This window comes from Mastigoproctus giganteus, chromosome 4 (genome assembly GCF_048544385.1).
Source record: "Mastigoproctus giganteus isolate SK-2022 chromosome 4, ASM4854438v1, whole genome shotgun sequence".
Taxonomy (NCBI): Eukaryota; Metazoa; Arthropoda; class Arachnida; order Uropygi; family Thelyphonidae; genus Mastigoproctus; species Mastigoproctus giganteus.
The window spans coordinates 29,726,527-29,747,586 of NC_143578.1; the positions used below are offsets into that span (position 1 = coordinate 29,726,527).

A 21,060-nucleotide genomic window follows, 5' to 3' on the forward strand; every position below is an offset into this window, starting at 1 on the left:
CTGTAATCCTTATTTTGGATGTACAAAGTGGTCATAATTAAAATTGCCGTACTCTGAGGCATTTTCAACCTAAGGAATGGATGGAATTCATTCAGTTTTGTGCTACATGTTTCAGAGGATGCAGAAGAGGCTTGGTGGGAAGGGGGAGTTACAAAACGTACCACCAAAGGGGAAATGACAGCAGAACTTCTTCACATTTTGGTAAATTTACAACATTAAAAAGCCGTTGCTATTGCATTTGGAAAATGCATTGCCCTCTGATGAAAGGCCTTGCCACCTGAATTCACTACCATGGACGCTAATTGAGCAACAACTTTTCTTTGTCCTTCTGGTGGTGAATTATGAAACGAATTATTTTCCTTCCCTGAATCCTTTCCTGCATCTTTGAAATATGTCAGTTCTAAATCTGAATAAAATTTGACTGTTACTAAGTCAGAGAGTATGGAAACTTTACTGGTTTTCTAAAACATATATACGCTATATTGCCAAAAGTATCCGAGCACTCCAAGAATTTGTAAAATGAATTATAGAGCCATCCACTTCTTAGCTGATCTCCCCAGGGTGTTAAATATTGTATTAACAAAATGATATTTGAAATATGCAGATGTCCGATTGCTTTTGGCAATATAGTGTCTATAATTTTAATGAGTGAATGAGGGTGTCTGATCATAATAATCTAGTTTAATCACTTAAAGCGATTAGCTGTGGATAGTGCAGTATGAACCGGTCTCGTTACCTTTCTCACAAAAACAAAAAAGTGCAGACTTCGAATTGAACACAATTAAGGCCACCCGAAGTTCTGTCGAGTCATTCTATAGAATTTCTGGTTGAAAGGTCTATAGAAATCTCTCAATCGAAGTATGGTCGACGTGTGAATATAAGGATGCACTCGCCCTTTTGTTTTTCCAAGACAGTGAGGATTTCCGCTTCCCTCTGACTTCTTCAGGCAAGGAAATCCCTTGGTCTCGTTGAAATAAAAATGTTTGCTGCCAATCACCCGTTTTAGGCCTAGGAACCGTTGCACTTTAACCATCTCCCCCACTGGGTCCGAGATTAATTTCTCCCCACTGACAAAATGGAGGTGGCTGAGAGGAAAATAATACAACCACCGTTGTAAGTGTCGACCGTAAATTCCGATCCGGATTGCACTCCAAGAAGTGTCCACGAGTCCCGTAGATGCGTTTAAAAATGCCATCTCCTCGAATAGTTTTGTATCCCTGCGTTTACTGACGGCTTGCGTGTAGTCGGAAATTGCCCGGGTTACAGGGTCACGGACCACCACCAGTAGCTTCACATTACGGGACATGTTGTATACCCTAGCAGGCACCTCGGGTGTGACGAAATAGCTTGGCGTCTTCTCCATGGTGATTTGGCCTTCTAATGTCGCCGGCATTTGGTTCCTGAAAAACGGAAAGACAGGGTGGTTAGTACAGAGAAGAAAAAAAGATTCTCGGAACGCTAGCTTAACTCCCTTTTTCAAAGATATTCAGTTAAAATGACTCACAGTGAGTCATTTTTAAAATAACATATTGGTGGTGTCTGAGATAAATATACTACTGCATATATTAATAAAAAATAGTCTGGATTGACTTAAAACAATCAATATATACAAATAAGTACGTAATTCTTTTTTTATAAAACAACTAATGTTATAATACTCTAATTTCTTTATCCATTGATTCTTAAACACAGGGTATCCGAACGTCCCTGATTTTAAATGTCTTGCAAAAGAAAACCCAGTGCACTAGGAAAAGTTCATTTTTATTGGAAAGAAAACCGAAATAGTTTTTAATAAAAAGGTCAGCAGGCTTCTAGGTGAGCTCCTTTGGTGCAACGAAGAATGTCCAAACGATACTTGATTTCAGACCAGGTTCGCTCCAATATATTTGCATTGATGGTGGCATTTGCTTGCACGATGCGTGTACGTAAGGTAGCGATGTTAGAGACCTTGGTGGAATGAACCATGTCTTTCACATAGCCCCAGAAGGAGAAATCTAAGGGAGTTATGTCAGGTGAACGAAGGGGCCATAGTGTCAGTCCACCTCGCCTAATCCAACGGTCCGGGAATGTGTTGTTCTAAGAGCAGTACGCACCTGCAAGCTCCAATGAGGCAGTGCTCCATCTTGCTGAAAGATTATGTTGGATAGGGGTGAAATCTGAGGAAATGCGTATTGTTCTAGCACGTCCAAGTATGTGATTCTTGTAATGGTATCTTCCAAGAAGAAGAACGGTCCAATAATTATGTCCTTCATAAGACGACAATTCTCTTTTGGGCTGTCTCTAATGTGCTCCTGGATACAGTGCAGATTTTCAGAACCTTATATTGGAACATTGTGTCGGTTAACTTTTCTCGAAACGTGAAATGTTGCCTCGTCTGAAAACATTATGACTGAAGAAATCGTGGTTTTGGCATGATCATGTGATCAAGAATATCAACAATGAAGTTTTATCGCTGTGGTATGTCACTCGGCTTGATTATTCGAACCATTTGCATTTATAGGCATGGGGCATGTTCAGTTCCTTTGATGCACACCTCATTGATTTTCGCGGGCTACCAACAAAGGCAGCACGTAACTCTTCAACTCGCTCTTCTGAGACGCTCCTCCATGTTGCTTCTTCATGCTAACGGTGTTCAAAAATGTCCTGTACCATCTCCGCATAGACTGGATCAGGTACACCTTTGTTGAACACGTTTAAATTGCCTTTGAACCGTGACATCAAGCTCTCTGCAAACCAGATCGGGGTTTGCAGAGAGTTTGCCCAATGAAACTTGACCATATCCTCCTCTACTGGCTTCTGCGTTGCCATATGTACAACAATTGAATTTTAACTAACTTTTAAAATCAGGGACGTTCAATAGGTTCTTTATTTTTAAAGAAATGTGTTACATTTCATAAAAAAACACACATACTTAAAAATTAAACAATTTAAAAAACATATTTTTAAAAATATATATATTTAAAAAAAAATTGTCTAGACACCTTTTCCGTTTTGAAATAATTTATGACTTGCTCCATAAACACTATTACATTTAATAACATTAAAATTTTGATGTAATAATGAATAATGATTCATAATTATTGATTCATAATTAAAACTTCATTTTAAATTATGAATAAACAATAGTGTAAACAAAAATTGACTCGTGGTATTATAAAAAACCAAATATCTGTTTAGTAAACACAGTTTTTTAATTATCGAAAAAAATTAAAGCACAATCTCGTTCGGATTAACGGAGATTCGGATTATCGAGATTGTACTGCAGTTTTGCTGGTCTTTTCCAAACCTTTTTGCTAGACTTTACCAAATCATTGTGTCAAACTTTTATGGCTAATATAAGAAGTAAGTGAATTTAGTTCTTGCTTGTGCTACTAGGTGGAGTACGTGTAAACTTGTGTGCCTACTGCCATCTGCAGTAATTTGGATGTACTACCAATCAAGAACTGATCAGAAGGTAAGTAATAATTATATTTATTCCTTTAGATATACTATATATCTATTAAAAAATCTAGTGCAACCATTTCCAAACTTACAAATACTGACCAAAAACTTAGAAACCTTTTGCAATTGGCGTCAACAGATAAACGTAAGGTCAAGAGTGGACTGTGGCACTGTGGGAAAAGATCATGTGGTTTGACGAGTCTCGATTTACATTTTTTGCACTAATGGTAGGATGAAAATGCAGCACGAAGTCATGCATCCAGATGATAGCGCAATTGTCCACAGTGCCAAAATTGTATCTGGAATAGTTTGAGGAATATTCCCAAGATTTCCAACATCCACCCTCGCTGCTTAATTCTTCAGATCTGAATTCAATTGAGAATGTCTGGGATATATAAAAGGCTTTGCAGTTCTCTACCGACCACAATACATCAGCTGACGAATATTCTGATGGAAGAATAGTGAAATCTGGAGTTGGATTACCTCAGACGCCTAGTGCAATCCATGTCAGGACGTGGATTCGGACAAAAGGTGGTATGAGTATAGTTTAAAGTTGGTAACGTTGAACAACCACGTTTATCTCTTTAATGGCAGTTTCTGAGACTACGGCTTTAGCATAAAGACAAACATGATTATTAATGATTAATAAAAGCATGAGGAATGTTGATATTTTTGAAATGATTTTCTAAACTTCTGTAGAAAGGAACTCATTATCGTCATGGTTGTATTTTTCGTATTCTGCTCGAGGCTTGAAATTCTTTTCTCTGCCAAACCACGTAATCAGTATACGACAAAGAGAAGATTGTTCGTAAGCTTTTTTTCACCTCCTACCCCTCCCACCACCGTAAGGGAAAGGGACTGAACTGCGACCCTAAGTAATGGAGTGTGATATCACCTGCTCAATCGAAGTTTAGTTGCTAAACTGCCGGCATGTCGCCGGTGTAATCACTGAGGTGTCACTTGGATCGGCTAATCGCCTCTAATCTTATCCTATGTGAGAAGGTGGGAAGGCCCCATTTCTCTCCCTCCTCTTCCCCAATGAACACAGCAACAATAAACATATAAAAAAGATAAAAAATGCGCCTCAATTAACCAGAGTTGGTGCCGGTAAATAAGATAGGTGATTAGTGACAGATGGATAGGAGAACTCCATATAAGGGGAGATGCCGAAGAAACTCCTCCCAGTCTCTATCAACAAGATTAAGTGTCTTGGAGATAGTTTGAACAGGTCGGCTTCCTTATTGCATGGTAGCCGGATTCCTGGTGCTATCCCCTGGACTTGTTTCATTGTGCCGAAGCTGGTTACATCCTTCAAAAAACAATCCTGAAGATGAAGCTATCTTTTTTGAAGGAAATAGCAGAGAAAACAATTTTTATTCAGCCTATATGTAATTATTTATTCTTGTGCCCACGTTTACTTTTTAAAACTCTGCACCCTGTATCATACTGTAATCAATCTATGAATATTAATGCCTTCCTGTAATTTGAAATTTTTTAAAATATTTCTCTATTCCTATTTTCTCTCTCTCTCTCTCTCTCTCTCTCTCTCTCTCTCTCTCTCTCTCTCTCTCTCTCTCTCTCTCTCTCTCTGCCTTTCGCTTGCTTCCCCCTTTCTCTTTTCCTTTTCTTCTTCTTCCTTACTCTTTTTTCTGTCTTTTGCTTTCTTTCTGTCGCCTGTGTATATCTTATATCTTTCTTTCATTTTCTACCTTTATTTTTCCTTCTCTTTCATTTTCTACCCTTTTCTTTTTTCTGTCCTTTTCTTTCTTTCTCTTTCTGAATTTTTTGACTTCTCTCTTTCTTCCTTTCTTTTTCTGTCTTTATCCTTCCATCATATCTATTCATCTCTCTTTTTCTTTTTTGCATTTTTATTTCCAGTTTACTCTTTCTTTTTCTATCTTTTTTCTGTTTTTTTTTCTATTTTCTTTTTTTTTCTCTCTTCCTCACTTTTTCTCTCTTTCTGTTCCTTTTTCTTTCCTTCTCTCTTTTTGTTTTTTCTTTCTTCACTTTCTCTTTCCCTCTTTCTTTTCGCCTTTTTATTTCCTGCTCTCTTTCTCTGTTTCTTTTTCTATCCTCTTGTTTCTTCTCTTCTGTCTTTTTCTCTCTCTCTTCTCTTTTTATTTTTGCCATTTTATATCTTCTGTCTTCCTCTTTTTCTTTGTCTTTATCCCACTTTTTCTATTTTTTCTTCGCTACTCACTTTCTTTTTCTCTCTTTTCCTTCTCCCTTTCTTTTCATTCTTTTTCCTTCACTTTCCTTTTCTCTTTGTCCTTTTATTTCCTTCTTTCCCTTTCTCCCCTTTATTTTGCATTTTCTATCTTGTTTCCTCTCTTTTTCTTGTCTTTCTCTCTCTATCCTCTCTTTCTTTTTGCCTTTTTATTGCCTCCTTAAGATGGAAAACTGCCTACCTGGGACACATCCTTAGAAATGTGAAATATAAATTGCTTCAAGTAATAATAGAGGGAAAGAGAGGAGTGGGGAGGAGGAAACTTCCTTGGCTGAAAAAATCTGCAATTGGACTGTCAGATCAGCTGAGGATCTTTTTCATCTTGCTCGAGACAGAGAGAAGTACAATGTGGTGATCGCCAACCTCCAATAGGAGACGGCATCAAAAGAAGATTGCCTGCTCACTTTTTCTCTCTTTGTCTTGTTTTTTTCATTTTCTCTCTTTCTTTTTCTGTCTTTACGTTCCTCCTGTCTTTCTTTTTCTGTTCTCTTCTTCTTCTCTCGTTTTAGTTTTTCTTTTCCCTTCCCTGTTTCTTTTCTTGTTTGTTCTCTGTCTTTATATCTATCTCTTTTTCCCGCCCAATTTTTCTTTCTTTCTTTCTTTCATTTTCTGTATTTCTCTTCCTTCCCTCCTACATCTTTCCAGCCCCTTTTCTATTGCGTTTCTTCTCACCTCTCGATCGGGGTCAGTATAAAAACCTAATTGAAGTGTTTTATGGGGTGTATCTCAGTTTTTTATTCTCCTTCGGGTCTAACAGCAAACATTTTGTGTGCTCGCGTGTACTCTGCCTTAGTTCAATATTGAACGTGTAAGTGCGAAGGTGCCCCACTGTCTCAAACACCTGACGAACAAAAAACTTGTCTCCACTTTCCCTTGACGCGCGCATTCACACCACCTTGTAAGACCATATAGGCGGAACCCGCAGCATTTGCAAGGGGATGTTAAACGATAAAGTTTGGTGTATTAAGGGCACTACCATTATTTCTGTCAGATTACGGTCTGGCAAATATGTCTGGCGTGATGCAATTTTACTTAGACACCCTTAGATAAACATATCACTTCTTATCTCAGCTGTATCTTCCGTCTAAAAGTGAATGAAAGAGAAAGAGCTGACTAGCTTCCGAATAGCAAATAGAATAAAGTGGCCATTACCCTATCAGGTTCTCCAACTAGATGTTCCAGCCTGTAATTGAAATATATTGTAACGCTATTCTTGGTACTGACTCATCTTTCTTCTCAACTAATACGCAGCCCACGAAAACTTCAAATCTTCAATTCAAGCGAGAGATGTCTTTTTGAGTCATTGCTGCAATACCATCTTGCTTAACAGGTCTTAGGTACAGAAACTCAAAAACTTTAATGATAAAATTTTCTGATACGTCTCCATAATGTCCATCTTTTAAAAGATAGCACATCTATGTGTTTCTGAATAGGACTGCCTCTGTCATTGATAAAGATTTGTACAATACGGTGTGGAGAATTTAAGATGAGCCTATTTAAAGATCTTCAAATACACTTACTAGTCAAAAATTTACAACCTGTGCACGTTGGGACATAAATTCCACTAGGTGTCTCAGGGAGTCTAGTTCCATATTTGACAATTCTTTCATCAGAATATTTATCAGGTGTATTATGGTTGATAGAGAACTGCGAAGTGAAATTGCCCTTTCCATCTTATCCGGATATTTCTCAATTGGATTCAGATCTGGAGAATTAGGCGACCAGGGTAGATGTTGAAAATCTTGAGAATGTTTCTTGAAGCATTCAGATGCAATTTTTGCACTGTGCATGTTGCGTTGTCGGTTTGAGAGAATCCATCGCAATCCTGGTAAAAACGAAGTATTACAGGGCCCGATACGACAGAATGATATTTATTGGAGGTAATACGACTTTCTAACGGTAGGAGAGGCCCCAGTCCATATCAACAGAATGCCCTTTACCATGATACCATCTCCAGTCGCTTCAGTGGTGGACACGAGACAGTCCGGCACTCAAGCGAGACAACTATTGAGGAAAAAAAGTGTAAATCGTACCACATGATCTTTTTCCGCTGTTCAATAGACCAGTCTTTGCGTTGGCAGCACCATCCCAGTTAACTCTTTCGAATTTTACAGAAAGAAGTGGCTTGCGTATAGGCACACGGCTACCAAATCTCAGATTCTTCAAATTCCACCGCACAGTTCGGTTGGGAAAGGGTCTTTGCCGAAATTGCATTTTTCATTGATTTGTTGTGCACTGGAAATTCTATCGTAATAACGACTTTCTGTCGCATGTTTAGAGCTACATTCTCCTTCAGAGAAGTATACTCATTGTATACTTTTGAAATGGTTGCTTTCGACACATGGTGATATCCTTTGTTTTTCTCAATTATGGCTCCCGTTAAACGTACTCCACCAATAACACTTTCTGAAAACGGGAAATATCATCTGTCTTTCCAATGACCAGATCGAATAGAAAGCCCCAGAAAAGCGTAGTTTTTATCTAGTACCAAGGGATTTGTGATCGTACACCGTGACAACTTACATTTTCATAAAGTACGTTCGCTTATCTATTGATGCCAATTGCGAAAGGTATCTAATGTTTTGGTCAGTGAGTGTACAAATCACTCATACAGTGTTCAGCGTCCCCCAACTCCGCATAGTAACTCTGTGATGAATACAGTTCACTGTAAAGGCCAGAATGTGTAAGTGTGCGGTTTATGAAGTGTAGTGTTGTTCTTCTGGCTGTTTATCCGAGGGGTCCCGATAGGGACCCCACATTGCTCGTCACTCATCACGTGGAGGTAGGCCAGGAAATAGCGGTGGCAATAATATTCTGGCAGGGCCCCCCTCAGAGCCACCTTAGCTTTCCATGGCAGGTCCTAAAAAAATATTATACTCGAGAATAGGGATATAGTGCAAGAAGAGAGTAAAGCTGAGAGAAAGCGTAGCAGCTGTGGAGAAGGCAGCCCAGTTCAGTGGAGCAAAATTTCTCAATCCAGGCGAAAGAAAGGGGGGGGGGAACAAGTCTCGGGAAAGGAAAGAAAGTCACACAGCAAGAGAGCCGGGTAGTGATCGCCAAAGGCGTAGTAGTGAACAAAGACCACTAGAATCCTCTTCTGTCCGAAGACTGGGTTAGCAGATATATTGAAAATTTGATCGGCAGAGTAAAGTCTGTGAAGCATATGGGAGGGAGGGGAATTCGGCTGGCTAAAGTCTAAGCATCATCATGGTTCCTAGTATGAGTAGGCGGGAGGGTTGTTCGTCTTGAGAACAGATCTTGGGCAAATTTGGTGAACGCATGAGTACTGTTTTTTTATAATGAGCAAGTGCTCATGTCCCCTGTGGAAAGTCTTGGATCCTAGTGTAAAAGATGCTACGAGGATTCTTATAGAGTAGCAAATGTATAGTAGATGGTCCCAGTCCTCAATTTGTCCAGAAGAACAATAGGGGTTGTCTGTTATGCCCATGGCAGTCAATTTGTGTTTGATGGAATCATGCCCAGTTATTATATACGTTGCGTAAAGACCCGGAGAGAGCCAGGGTGAAGCTCTGGGGAAAACAAGTGAAACGTTGGGAAATTTTTTTGGTAATTAGACCCTTGTCAATGTCTGTCCATCTGGCCTGCCAGGTCTGTAGAAGCTTGGTTGCAATTAATTTCTTCTTAGTCTTGCTGTCATTGAGGGAGTTGATGGTATAGCCACGGATGGAGGTTGGTAAAGCCCTGGACAGGCAATAATAGAGTCCTCGACGGATGACCTCTAGATCGAGTGGAGGACCCTTTTATTGCAAAAACTATTGTTTTCCAATGTTTGTTTGTTATTTGGTTTTTAGGAGCATTAGCAACTAAGGCCATATTGCTCCGGGATATGCGGTGGTCATTCCCTGACCTTCCCGCATCCTCCGTATTTGGTGGTGACGGGCTCGAACCATTGTTTCCCGAAGTGTGGTCTGCAACCCAGTATCACTCCGTAAAAGAAAGTACCTTTCCTTAGAAAATATACAAATAATCCTTGCAACGTTCATGAACGTGGTAGGTCACGGCATATAAATGTGAAACTAATGAATGAATATGTGAATTTGATGAATGTGAAACTAGTTGCTAGCGCTTTGATATCTCGTTTGAATGAAAATAGTTTTAACAAAAAATTCAGTACATCGAATTATTTTCAACGTCCAACTTGCGTAAAATAGATATGAGAAGATTCCCTGAGATAAAAAAAAAAAAAAAGTTTTAAAAGATGGGGTAAAAGAATTTAGTATGAGATTCTTACGTTTTCCATATCTTTTTATGTTTATAAATTCAATTTTTTATTCCCTGCTGAAATGAAATAATATTTTATTCCCGAAAGTTATTTTTATCGGGATTTTCTGTAAATGATTCATAATATTAAATAAATCGTGAAAATTCATTAGTCTTGGTTGTTTCCATTCTAAAGTCACGAAAATTCAGATGAAATTTTGGACTTATAATATAGCTATTAGTAAACTTCTCGATTAGACTCGATAAATGTGGCAAACTGAACCTCCATCTTGAACGAAGGTGTCTGTAGGCATTAATATTGCTGCAGTCAAATTCCAGCAAGCTGGCCCTCCGCCTAATGTCGCCACACCCATTCAAGATCTTGCTCGAGGAGACATTCATCTATGACTGTGTCATAAGTCGAACTTTTCTCAATTGTTGGCCTCTTAGATCACCCCAATCTGGCCCTCCGTGACTTTTGCTTGTCTTAAACTTTTACTGGATAAAGTAAAAATAGGAAACAAAATATACAGAACAGATAATCAAAATAACAATTGTTGGTGGTCCTTTCGTGTGGGCGATTGTCACCACAAATTCCATCAAAGAGAATTTAAGCCTATTATATATATAATGCAACAGATCTAATATAACTATTGATTTGAAGCCCGAATTTAGGCTTAGTGAGTTAAAGTTATTTAAGAACCTGCTCTATTTATTTATGTCTAATAAAACTCACTACTAGGACATTAGCGTTACCTGGTGAATAAAATAAATACTAAACGAGTTCGAATGTTAACATATTCTAATTGTTTTCTTAACCTATCGTTTTTCATAGGGACTAGGATATTTTGTTGAACACTGTACACATTAGGGATGTTTAGGTGATTACTCTTCCTCCCGACATTACTTCCAAACACCGGTCTCGGAGTCGTTAATTTCTTCATACCCCCTCTTCCAAATCGTCGTTTTAAAGAACGGATGACCCACGTGACCTGACTACAGCCATCGAAGCGCGCTGATAAGATTTGTTCTGCTTATCTGGAAGGCAAGCATGCATCGACTTATTCCATTAGCCTGTCGGCCAGGTTATCTCTGCCTTTCCGTCAACAGATAACGGCAAAAATTTCCTCATGGAGCCAGCCAAACACGCATTAGGAGGGGCGATTCGCTACTCCACAAAAGCGTGAAGTAATTGGCTATTTCTTTAACTGTTCTTAAGAAAGTCCAAGAAGCTCTGATCACCACAATTGCAGTCTCTAATTGGGAACACGCAATTGTTTCAAGAAATCCTAAATGACTCCTGTATTTTCTACCCGATGATATACAGTTTATGTCACCATCTGATGAACATACGATTTTAAAATATTCAAAATTTCGATTTATTCTTTTCTTTTGTGTATATAGGCGAGATCCAGTATGTACCAATGATGAATGTAGTGAGAACTACGAATTATGAAGAGAATACATCCCCTACTCTTCCTCCTCCCCTTCAGTTCCCCAAAGTCTGGTGACGGAAACCGCCTTTGGAAAACTTTCCCTCACTACTCCACCCCGTTTGAAATTTCCCTCAACTGTGTACAAGGGAGAGTTGGTCAGAATATTTTAAAAGTGATGAAGTAGATGATAAAAGGAGGCAATAGAATAGAAGCGGGAAGATAAAGAAAAAACCATCCCCCATCCACACAATAACCCTACAGACACACACTCCCACAGAGAACAATAAAAACGTTACACCGTAACTGCAGTCTAGTGTTACCAACGAACTCTATGATCGACAGCCATGTTAATCAATTTACAAATGCTTTCACATGTTGACAATGCTTCCTAGGGATGATATCCGTATCCTTCTCTCTATAATCGAAAGTTTAACGTGTCTGGTGCCAGTGAAAGACAATTTGTTGTGGGCAAGAGTGAGGTAGTGATGGATGATCAACCAAATCACTTATACCTGTAAGCAAAATATCAAACAGAATTGCCTGTTTGCATGATGCTATTTTTTTTACCTACAAAGATAGCCATAAAGATTTTTTTTTTTTTTTTTTTCAATCTTAAAATAAACCGCATGGGCCTTTGGCTAAAAGGTGGGCCATGTAGCTATAAATTTAAGTAGTCTTATATCGTCATGGTGTATACCCCCACCTCATATTAGCCCTTGGCTCTCTTACTTTGGTGACGCCCAGATTTAGTCTTAATGAGTTAGCCTTAATGTATTGTTTGTCTGTGAAGAAACATTGTAAGAATCCACGCCTGCCTCGGTTAGAATGGTGTAGGGGGGATAGAGGCTAATGTTATTACTCTACACCGCGCTAACTTTTTAAGTGAATGTCATGTATTTTCTTCTTTCAGGTATTAATCGTGCTATAATTTTGTCCCTCGGTTGACAGGCGAACAAGTTGGGGTACTGACAGAAGCCATTATTAACTAGGATAACGGGGTTTTGAAGGGGCAGGTAAATCTGCAACTACTGACAGGTGTGATATTTAGTGTTTTCCTATTTTTTACTTTTTGTGTAATTGACTGCAAGGGTTTCAGGAGATAATAAAAAGGGGAGGTAATTGAACGCCTTCAAAACACAATATGTGAGTAATATGTCATGGATTCCTAAAGCAGATGTAACAGATTAAACAAGCCGAAATATCCAGCATGAAAATCATTCTAGACGTATTTTATGTAAATATTAAATATATTTATATAAATTTCTTCATATTGACTTCGGCTCTTAATTGCCTTTTAAAAATTAAACTGTAATTTAAATTTTAATTTACATAAATAATATCTGTTTTCTTTAGCAATGTTCATTAATGTTTTAAATATTTTTCTGGAAGTAAACGCAGAAAATATATAATTAATTTAATTACCAACATTTTTGTTACTCCTTGAAAGTTTCCGATTTTCTTACTCCTATTAAAATATAAACTTTTCAAAATTACATCAAAAGCCATTGTAATTAAGAACTTTGATTTCACCATATTTTTGTGATTGCACCTTTTTATTATTTATTTATATTTTCTGTGTTAATAATATGCTATGACTGTTTGTTATAATTTCATCAATTTATCACAATTTGAATCTGAAAATTTAAATAACGTTAACTGTAACTAACCCGGTGCCATCTATCGGAAAACACAAAAATCATATAATATTCTAACCATTATATAGAAAAAACTTACCTAATAATAATTATTTTCTTTTTACCATTTATATAATTAATATCGCTGTTTACATTATTAACGTTGTACTTCCTATTCTTATTATGAAATTAATTTATTAATTATGATAATCCCTATACATTATAATAAAATTATATAATAATTAAAATTTATAAACTTTTCAATTTAACTTGAGTGAAAAGATAAAATAAATATGCTTCACTATTTCGACAATTAAAACCATAAAGAACACTTGAAGAGAACTCATTTGTCAAGTAAAAAATATTGATGGAATTAAAATACCGAGCTCAGCTTATTACACTTCATAGTAAATGAAACTTTAAGTACGTGACGTCATGCAATGGCTGGATTTCATACAGTTGTTATGGAAACGGTTAGGTCAATTTTTGTCGTTTGGTTTGCTATTGAAATTAAAAATGCGATTTGAATTCAAAATTGCGAAAAATGAAATATTAATCGGATTATTTAGAGTTGTATTTCATTGTAAAATAAATATTAAAAATGAATAAATAAATATTCTTATTTTATTATAAGAATCATTAATATATAATAATAAAAAATCATATGAAAATAAATATTGTTATTTTATTTATTTATTGATTATCATTTTTTAAATAAATAGCATTAAAGTCCTGCGTTCATTGTTTAATATCAAATCTACAGTTTGTGCAGAATCGCAGTTTAATAAAATAGCTTATATAGCAATTCTGTTGAAGTATCGCTATTTGAAGTACTGCCATTTTCCCCAGTAGTTATCTCATTCTTCTTTTGGTAAATGTATTGCTGCCCCTGTCAAATGACGCCTTTTAGCGTCACATGTCACGTCATCGATTTAACATTATCGTCTGCTTTCTCGTACGATTCAAGTGCGAGCAATTCCTAAAACTTCATTTGTCCCTTGATAAATGAGCAAATGGCCGTGTGTCCACGTGACATGTATTGAGTTATCAGGAAACAATTAGACTTTGCCGCGAAACACGGAAGGTCGTTACGGCATGCTTTTCGAGTGACGCTTGAAAATTATCGTCCATGAGGTTAAGGGCAAGTCTAGTTTGGCAGGTGAAGCCAGGTACAGGGGATTACGTTTATTACCTAAGAAACTGGAAGTAATTGCTTCTTTATTTCGACAATTAAAATTATAAGGGGTACTGAAAAGAAAATTAACTTTTTTGTCAAGTAAAAATATTGATGGGAGGAAAATATCAGACGCTCAGCTTCATTACAGTTCATTGATAGTCAATGAAATTCTAAGTACGTGACGTCACGCAATGGCTGAATTTCAAACAGTTGTTATGGAAACGGTTAGATCCATTACTGTTCGTTTGGTTTACTATTGAAATTCAGTATTTGGTATTAAAAATGTGATTTGAATACGAAATTAGAAAAAAAATATTATTTTTCGAATTAATTATTTATAACTATGAATTTTTAAGTAAATTTAACTGTATATATAGTTAAATTTACAATTTAAATAAATATATATAAACGCGGTACGTTGCTAGATAAAGTTATATCCATGCTGAGTAACGTATGAGAAATGAGTTGCCATTTGGTATAATTTAAACTTCGATATAATCGGCCTCATGACAATACACTCATTCACTGGGGAAAATATCAAAAACGAAGAGCATTAATCCTAACAAGGGGCCAATTATTGACTCCCACTCGTTAAAAATCGTGATGGGTCAAACAAAAAAAGAAATGGATGATAAACCGCCCCTGCAACATTTAGTTCATCCTACGCAAACCTAATATTTTCCGACGCGTTTTATATGTTCTTAGAAACTTCTTGGTCGTTTTGTGAAATATATGCACGTTAGAAAGGAGAAGGGGGAGGAGGGGCTTTATCGCTCGCGTGAAAGAACGAGTACGTGGGTGCGTAAGTATTGGTAGGGATCCCAGATGTTGATGACAATCGTAATCATTGTAGGGGAAGATGGAAAATAAAGAGCAAGGAGGTACTTTACAGTTCCGTGCGTTGTGTGTGGCCCCGAGGGCCCCTTTAGTGAATGTATCACAGCTTCGTGGCATTTTCTAGTGGGCTGACAGACTGTTCCCTCCCCGTTTCATCTCCAACCAAATAAACATCCTCTTTCTTAAAGCAATGGCGTGCACCACATCATGACGGACCGTTGTTTACCCTGTTATCTTGCGCGTCTGTCTTGACTATGTCTGGGCAGTGAAATAGGGGATAGAAGAACAATACCATACTACAATGAGCTGTAGGTGTTTAACTTTGACAGGTGCACCCGCCTAGATCTAGGAGACGTGTAAAAAAACGTATTCTCAACTTAATAATATGTTCAAAGATGGAAATACTCCCAACTTGCCTCTTAGAAGTTGTCACATTTTAACTTTTTATGGATAAATAGCTACTAATATATCGTTCGGTAGCACATTCAGAGACAGTACAACGTTCTGAGGGAATTCCCACCCTGTTTTCTATATATCACAATAGTTTAATAGATTAAACAATAGATGGCGCTGCCTTTAAATAACCATATTTTACAGCATTTTAATTGTATTTTTAAAGTTTTTCATTTCATTAAAAAAATTAAATTTTATAAATGTTATGTAATGAAATAAAATTATATAAAATATGAGCGATTTTAAACATTTTGTATTTTATAATTTAATTTTATTTAAAAATATTTTTATAATAAAAATAAGCAAAAAATAAATAACAAAAAATTTGTTTTAAAAAATCGAACGAGATTCTTAAGGGAAACAAAACTAAATTTTAGCTCTTTTTTAAAAGTTTTTTTCAATAAAAAATGAATTTACTACCCTCAGTTACTGTAGTTACTCCAAATCTTGAACAAACAAAACCACATGGTTGGCTTTTCAAGAAAAACCACACACTGTACACTTTTGCATGAAGAATAGTGGTCATAGGTTACACATATACAAACTCATCCATACTGGTTTGTTCGTGAAAAAGCCATCGTGACGTATTCTCTGTTACATATATATTTGTTATTTCCTGTAATTGTGGTCATATAACATTTGTAAGAAAAAAACACGAAAGTATCGACATATAAGATAAATTAAAAGTGAATTTATCTCTTAAAACTTATTTTAATCTTTAGTGAAATTTATAATGAAGATGTCTGGGGTATGGTTTCAAGTTTTACCAAACCAGACTCAACTTCAAATCAGACTCCCTCCCCATCTTCATTGATAAACCTCCTCAGTGACTACGTCCCTGCATTATGGTCACTAGATTATACTTCAATGTCGAAATTATTAATCAGAAAAACGAAAACTGTCCATTTATATTTCTCTCCACTCTTCCTCCTTCTCTTCATCCGACACAGTGAACTGTTTATGAGCCGATTCGACGACAACCGTACTTCTCTCTACTATGTGTGATAAATCGATGTGAAGATGGACATGCATGTTTATTCTGTACCATTCGCTACACGCAGAAGATCGTCAAGTGTGGCAATATTTAAAAGACAGAATCCCTACCCCATCTCCCTCCTTTTAGTCGACAACACGCCTCTTCTAACGTATCTCAACCCTTCCAGAAGATTTGCCAGATAACATAAACACAACTTGAGTCCAGATGGTTGAAATGTGTGCAGTACTTGCCAATGGTTAGAGTGTGGGGAAGATTTATTGAGTACTCTGATGACACAGGAAGTGATGTTTCTAATCCACAAGTTAGGGCAGTAACAAAAAAAAAAAGAAATAAATAATAATGCTTGTACGTGTTGGCGCTCTTATATTGCCACTTCCCCCCATACGTATCGCCCTCTGGTTGGAAATATATGCGGAGTTCAAAGTGCGGCTCCGAAGAACAATATCACTGGGTGGCCTCCCAGAGGAGGTACTTTAAGTTCTACGTGTGTGAGCATAAAACTGCACTTCGACCCTAAGAAAAGAAAACCTGTAATAACTATTTGTGCACCTGCAAATTATTTATTCACCAATTCTCAGACCTTAATGGAAGTCTGTTATATCTTTTTACTTAATTTCCGCTTTTATGATTTCACAAGTACATATTTATGCTGTATTGTCTATGATTTAGGCAACTTTTTATTTTTTATTTTTATTACAATCGCTAAATATGTCCTGTTTAATTTTTGTTTTTACGTCCAAATAGTTTTCCAAATTTAAATAATTAGAAAATGAAACATTTTATTATTATATTTTTAAATTATTTATTTATTATTGTTATTTTCTGAATGTGACAAGTTTTAGTGGCGAAGTGTACACTGGGAAAAAGTTTTCCAACCAAAAGTGAAATGCAATATTCCAAAAGATAAAATGAACGTTAATGAAGCAAACTGGTTTGTGGTATTCATAAATAAATAATATATAATTTATAATTTATTAATTATATAAATAATAAAGAATATATTTAGTATTTATTAATAATATAAATATGAGAAAATAGCGAAAATTTTTAAGATTCCATTGACTATGCAATAAACTTCTAGATATGTGCTTACATTGTAATTCTAAATTCTCTCGCTAGATGTCTACAAAAGCTAGCTTTAAAAATTAAAATATTACAAAAATATTAAAAATATTAATATCAAAATATTATTAAAATATAAATAAAAATGTCTTTTCGTTTACTTACTAGTAGAAGGTTGAAGATTTAACTAGAATGAATAAATTCTAGAAAATGAAGTTAAAGAGTAAAAAGAGTAGCAAATATTTAAAATTATCAGCATGGTAGACAATGGTAGCATTAGAAAATTACCATGAAATTCGTGCATCTTTTTAACTGAACTCCAGTATGTTTGCATGCACTACGTGCTGTATTAGTAAATGTAACAACAGTGCCACCTAGCGAGCAAAATTGACATTATGGATTTCTAGAAACTTTATGACTCTTAAAACGCCATAAGGTCAGAATTAAGTGGCCACAGACAAGGGATAAAAGTGACAACAGAGAGTTCAACTAGGTTTCCATTAATTTGTCTGGTGCACATAAAAAACAAGGTCGAACGACCACACCTTCAGCGTCACAAGTGCTTTTTCTTTTATCAACCTCCTCTGAACCTGTATAATGCTTACGTGACATTACTCTTGATGGTGAATGCCCCAGAATAGCCTCGGATTACCCAAATAGGCGTTCACTGAAAAATAATAGAGCAAATTCATTTGCATTTATTTATGCTATATCCTGATGGTTTTACCGGTATGAGCGCCATCTAGAATTAATTGACAGAAACAAAAAAAAAAAATTATATACGATAATTTCGTAATCATATGAAGAAATCAATAGAAAAAGCCTATGATTTTAAAGGCTTGTGATATTATTAATAGATAGTTGGAACGAGACAAATCCCAAGAGTTATGATAAGCAAATTTTAAAAGCTCATAGAAGTCATAGAATCTAGTTATTAAGCAAAGATCACGATTATTGACAAAAACTAATGACGAACTGGTAGTCAGTATGAAATACGATTCCGAATTCAACCCAATTTTTTTCTTAATAAAGAAAAGAGAACTCTCCTGGACTGCTTGCAAAAATGTCTGAGCTTGTTACTTCGGTGTTAATCAGTAGCGAATGAGGTCATTAGAGGATACACCTCCATTGGAATTATTATCATTATGAGTTCCTTCGCAGTGGCTCAAATAACAAGCTGTCCGTGTCTTCAGCTATCTAAAGGAAGTCTCATAGTTATCCGGCATTAACGACTTCTACGTGCTACCGAAATGGTAGGAAATACACAGAGATGGGATAGAAAGAAAAGTAAAGGGCAAAATTAATACAGATACATAGATAGATAGATAAAGAGCGCGCGCGTGCGAGAGAAAGAGAGAGGTTTATCTCCTAAAGACAAAAGAATTGAAATTTTGTACGCGACAACATTGGTAGTAAATACTATATATTTATCATTTATTTCATGGGAAAATTCCTGCCAATTTTACGAGTGTGGCTAATTGATTTGTAAGATTAAATTAGTTTGCTGTTTGCGCTTCCAGGAAAAAGCGTTACTTAAGCAATCGATATCGTTGTATGTTTACAAGGTCACTGCTATTTCAACAAACATTGCTCCTCTTGGAATGTGTCTATAATGGATCCAACATGAAACGAAATCTCTAATTTTTGCCATTCCTCCTCCTCCGACCCACTGTCCTTAAAAGTTGCATTTCTAAATGGAATGATAAATAAAAAAAGAAGAAAGAAAATAGCTCTACGTCATCCAACAGTCATGCCATGTCAACAGACATCTCTCAACTCTGAGCGCAGTTGCCATAGGAACAAAGTATAATCAAATTACTGTCCAAAGAGCAATAAGCCCCTAGCGAAAAGCATTTACGTACCATAAAAAAATGCACCCAAAAGAGAGAGAGAGAGAGAGAGAGAGAGAGGACGAAAGTACGGACACTTGTTTGTGTGTGTGTGTGCCCTTTTCCGTCATCCGCACGGGAGATTGCGCGTCAGGTTGGCAGCACACACTGCGGTAGGTGCATCGAATCGTAATCTGATTTGGCCATAATGAAATTCTGGAAAACCCTTCATACAGTGTCACAGATTTGCGCCTGCTCGGATTACGCCTAGGTGTAGGTTCAAAAGGGTAACGGTGTGTTTGGGGTTGTCATGACCTTTGGTACTTGTCACTCTGCTATGACAAAGTGGGAGGAATTTGGTCTCCCAGACGAATTGACTGCTGCTTACTACATTACTAGAGGCTGTCAAGGAAGCTGCATAAAGAGTTACCGGATTGCTAACGTATCACCGGATACAACTGACATTTCAACAACCCTCCATAATGACGCATGATTACAAGACGTGACCTCGTCTAAACCTTAACCATCAAGCCTGATGGTTCCTAATACTTTGCCTGCTTTGTGTATATTCGCATCATCCTTTTTTCCATTTCCTTTCTCCTTATCTATGATGAAGTGGTAATTGTCCCCGTATTGTCATGATAACCATTTATTCTTCGATGCCATTCTACCTTTGTGATCCACTCCATCAATTATCTTGCCACTTTCTTATCCTTTGAGTTCTGACGCAGTTAATATCGGCTCATTACTAATATCCTCTCCTATCTTCAGGAGACTATGGAGAATACTTCCATTATCTCCTGCAGTTGTGCTTTTCTTGCATTTATCTACTGCGAGATCGAAAAACCGTAACGCGAAACCCCAATTGGAACTGTTAACATCTTGGATAACGTATTTGCAAAAGCCATAAATAATAACTGATAAATACCCGAAAAAGATGCTAGATAAACTTTCAAAAATAAAATAAGCTGTTAAAATATATTCAATAATTTGGTTTAGCCCCTTTCCTGACTTTCTTTTTTTTTTAATGACAGATTGATTAATCCAAAATGTAGTATTCATTAATGTGTATAAGGAATCTATAATGAAAGACCTTGTTTGGTGTTGAAACTTTCATACAGTAAAGTGGATATTGTTTCGAATCACCTTCCAAAAACCCGTGTCTGTTTGTAGGCGTCATTGAAGACCCCTAACAGAGCTACCTTACAGTATTGCTATTAGAGGACAGATGATTATCTGGTTGGGAGTACACATCTCCCCACTGCATCTTTCGCCATTGTGTCTACGACTGACTTGCATATAAAGGCCAGATAATATCGGAGATACCTCACACCCAAGGCGTGCAGATGGCTGTCCCCCGACAAGCTTTTGAACGACTTTTTTTGACGCCACGCCATAAACAGATGGCAGAGGAACAGGAGGAGGGGGATGTTGACAGATGACGCTCTTGTTTTCGTGTAAGAAAATACTCCGTTGCTCTGGCGGATGTATACCCAGTGAAGTGGCGTTGGTATGTTTAGCAACATGGACACCGTTTATCTGATGGGATTTGGAACTGGATTAAGGTGTCGGGTAGGTGGGTGGGAAGGGTGGACTGGGTCTTGATAGGGTTTCAAAACGATGGGGTTGCTTTCCCCATTCATCCTTCCCAATCATCTGATTGCCACCTACTGTGGTAGCGTTGATTATTACGAGTTTTTCGCTCAACGTTAAATTAGGAAATTGTAAAATAAGGGAAGCTTATTC

The 21,060-nt window shown here is 36.8% G+C and overlaps 1 protein-coding gene across 1 annotated transcript in view; it reads right to left on the reverse strand.

Moving 5' to 3' along the window:
• Positions 1-576: 576 nt before the first annotated feature.
• Positions 577-21,060, reverse strand: part of LOC150086511 (heparan sulfate glucosamine 3-O-sulfotransferase 3A1-like) — a 49,623-nt gene continuing 29,139 nt past the window's right edge. The window contains exon 2 of the mRNA XM_090371446.1: positions 577-1,400. Within this exon, the coding sequence (XP_090227572.1) occupies positions 782-1,400 (619 nt within the window). The 3' untranslated portion in view covers positions 577-781. The remainder of the gene's footprint in view (positions 1,401-21,060) is intronic.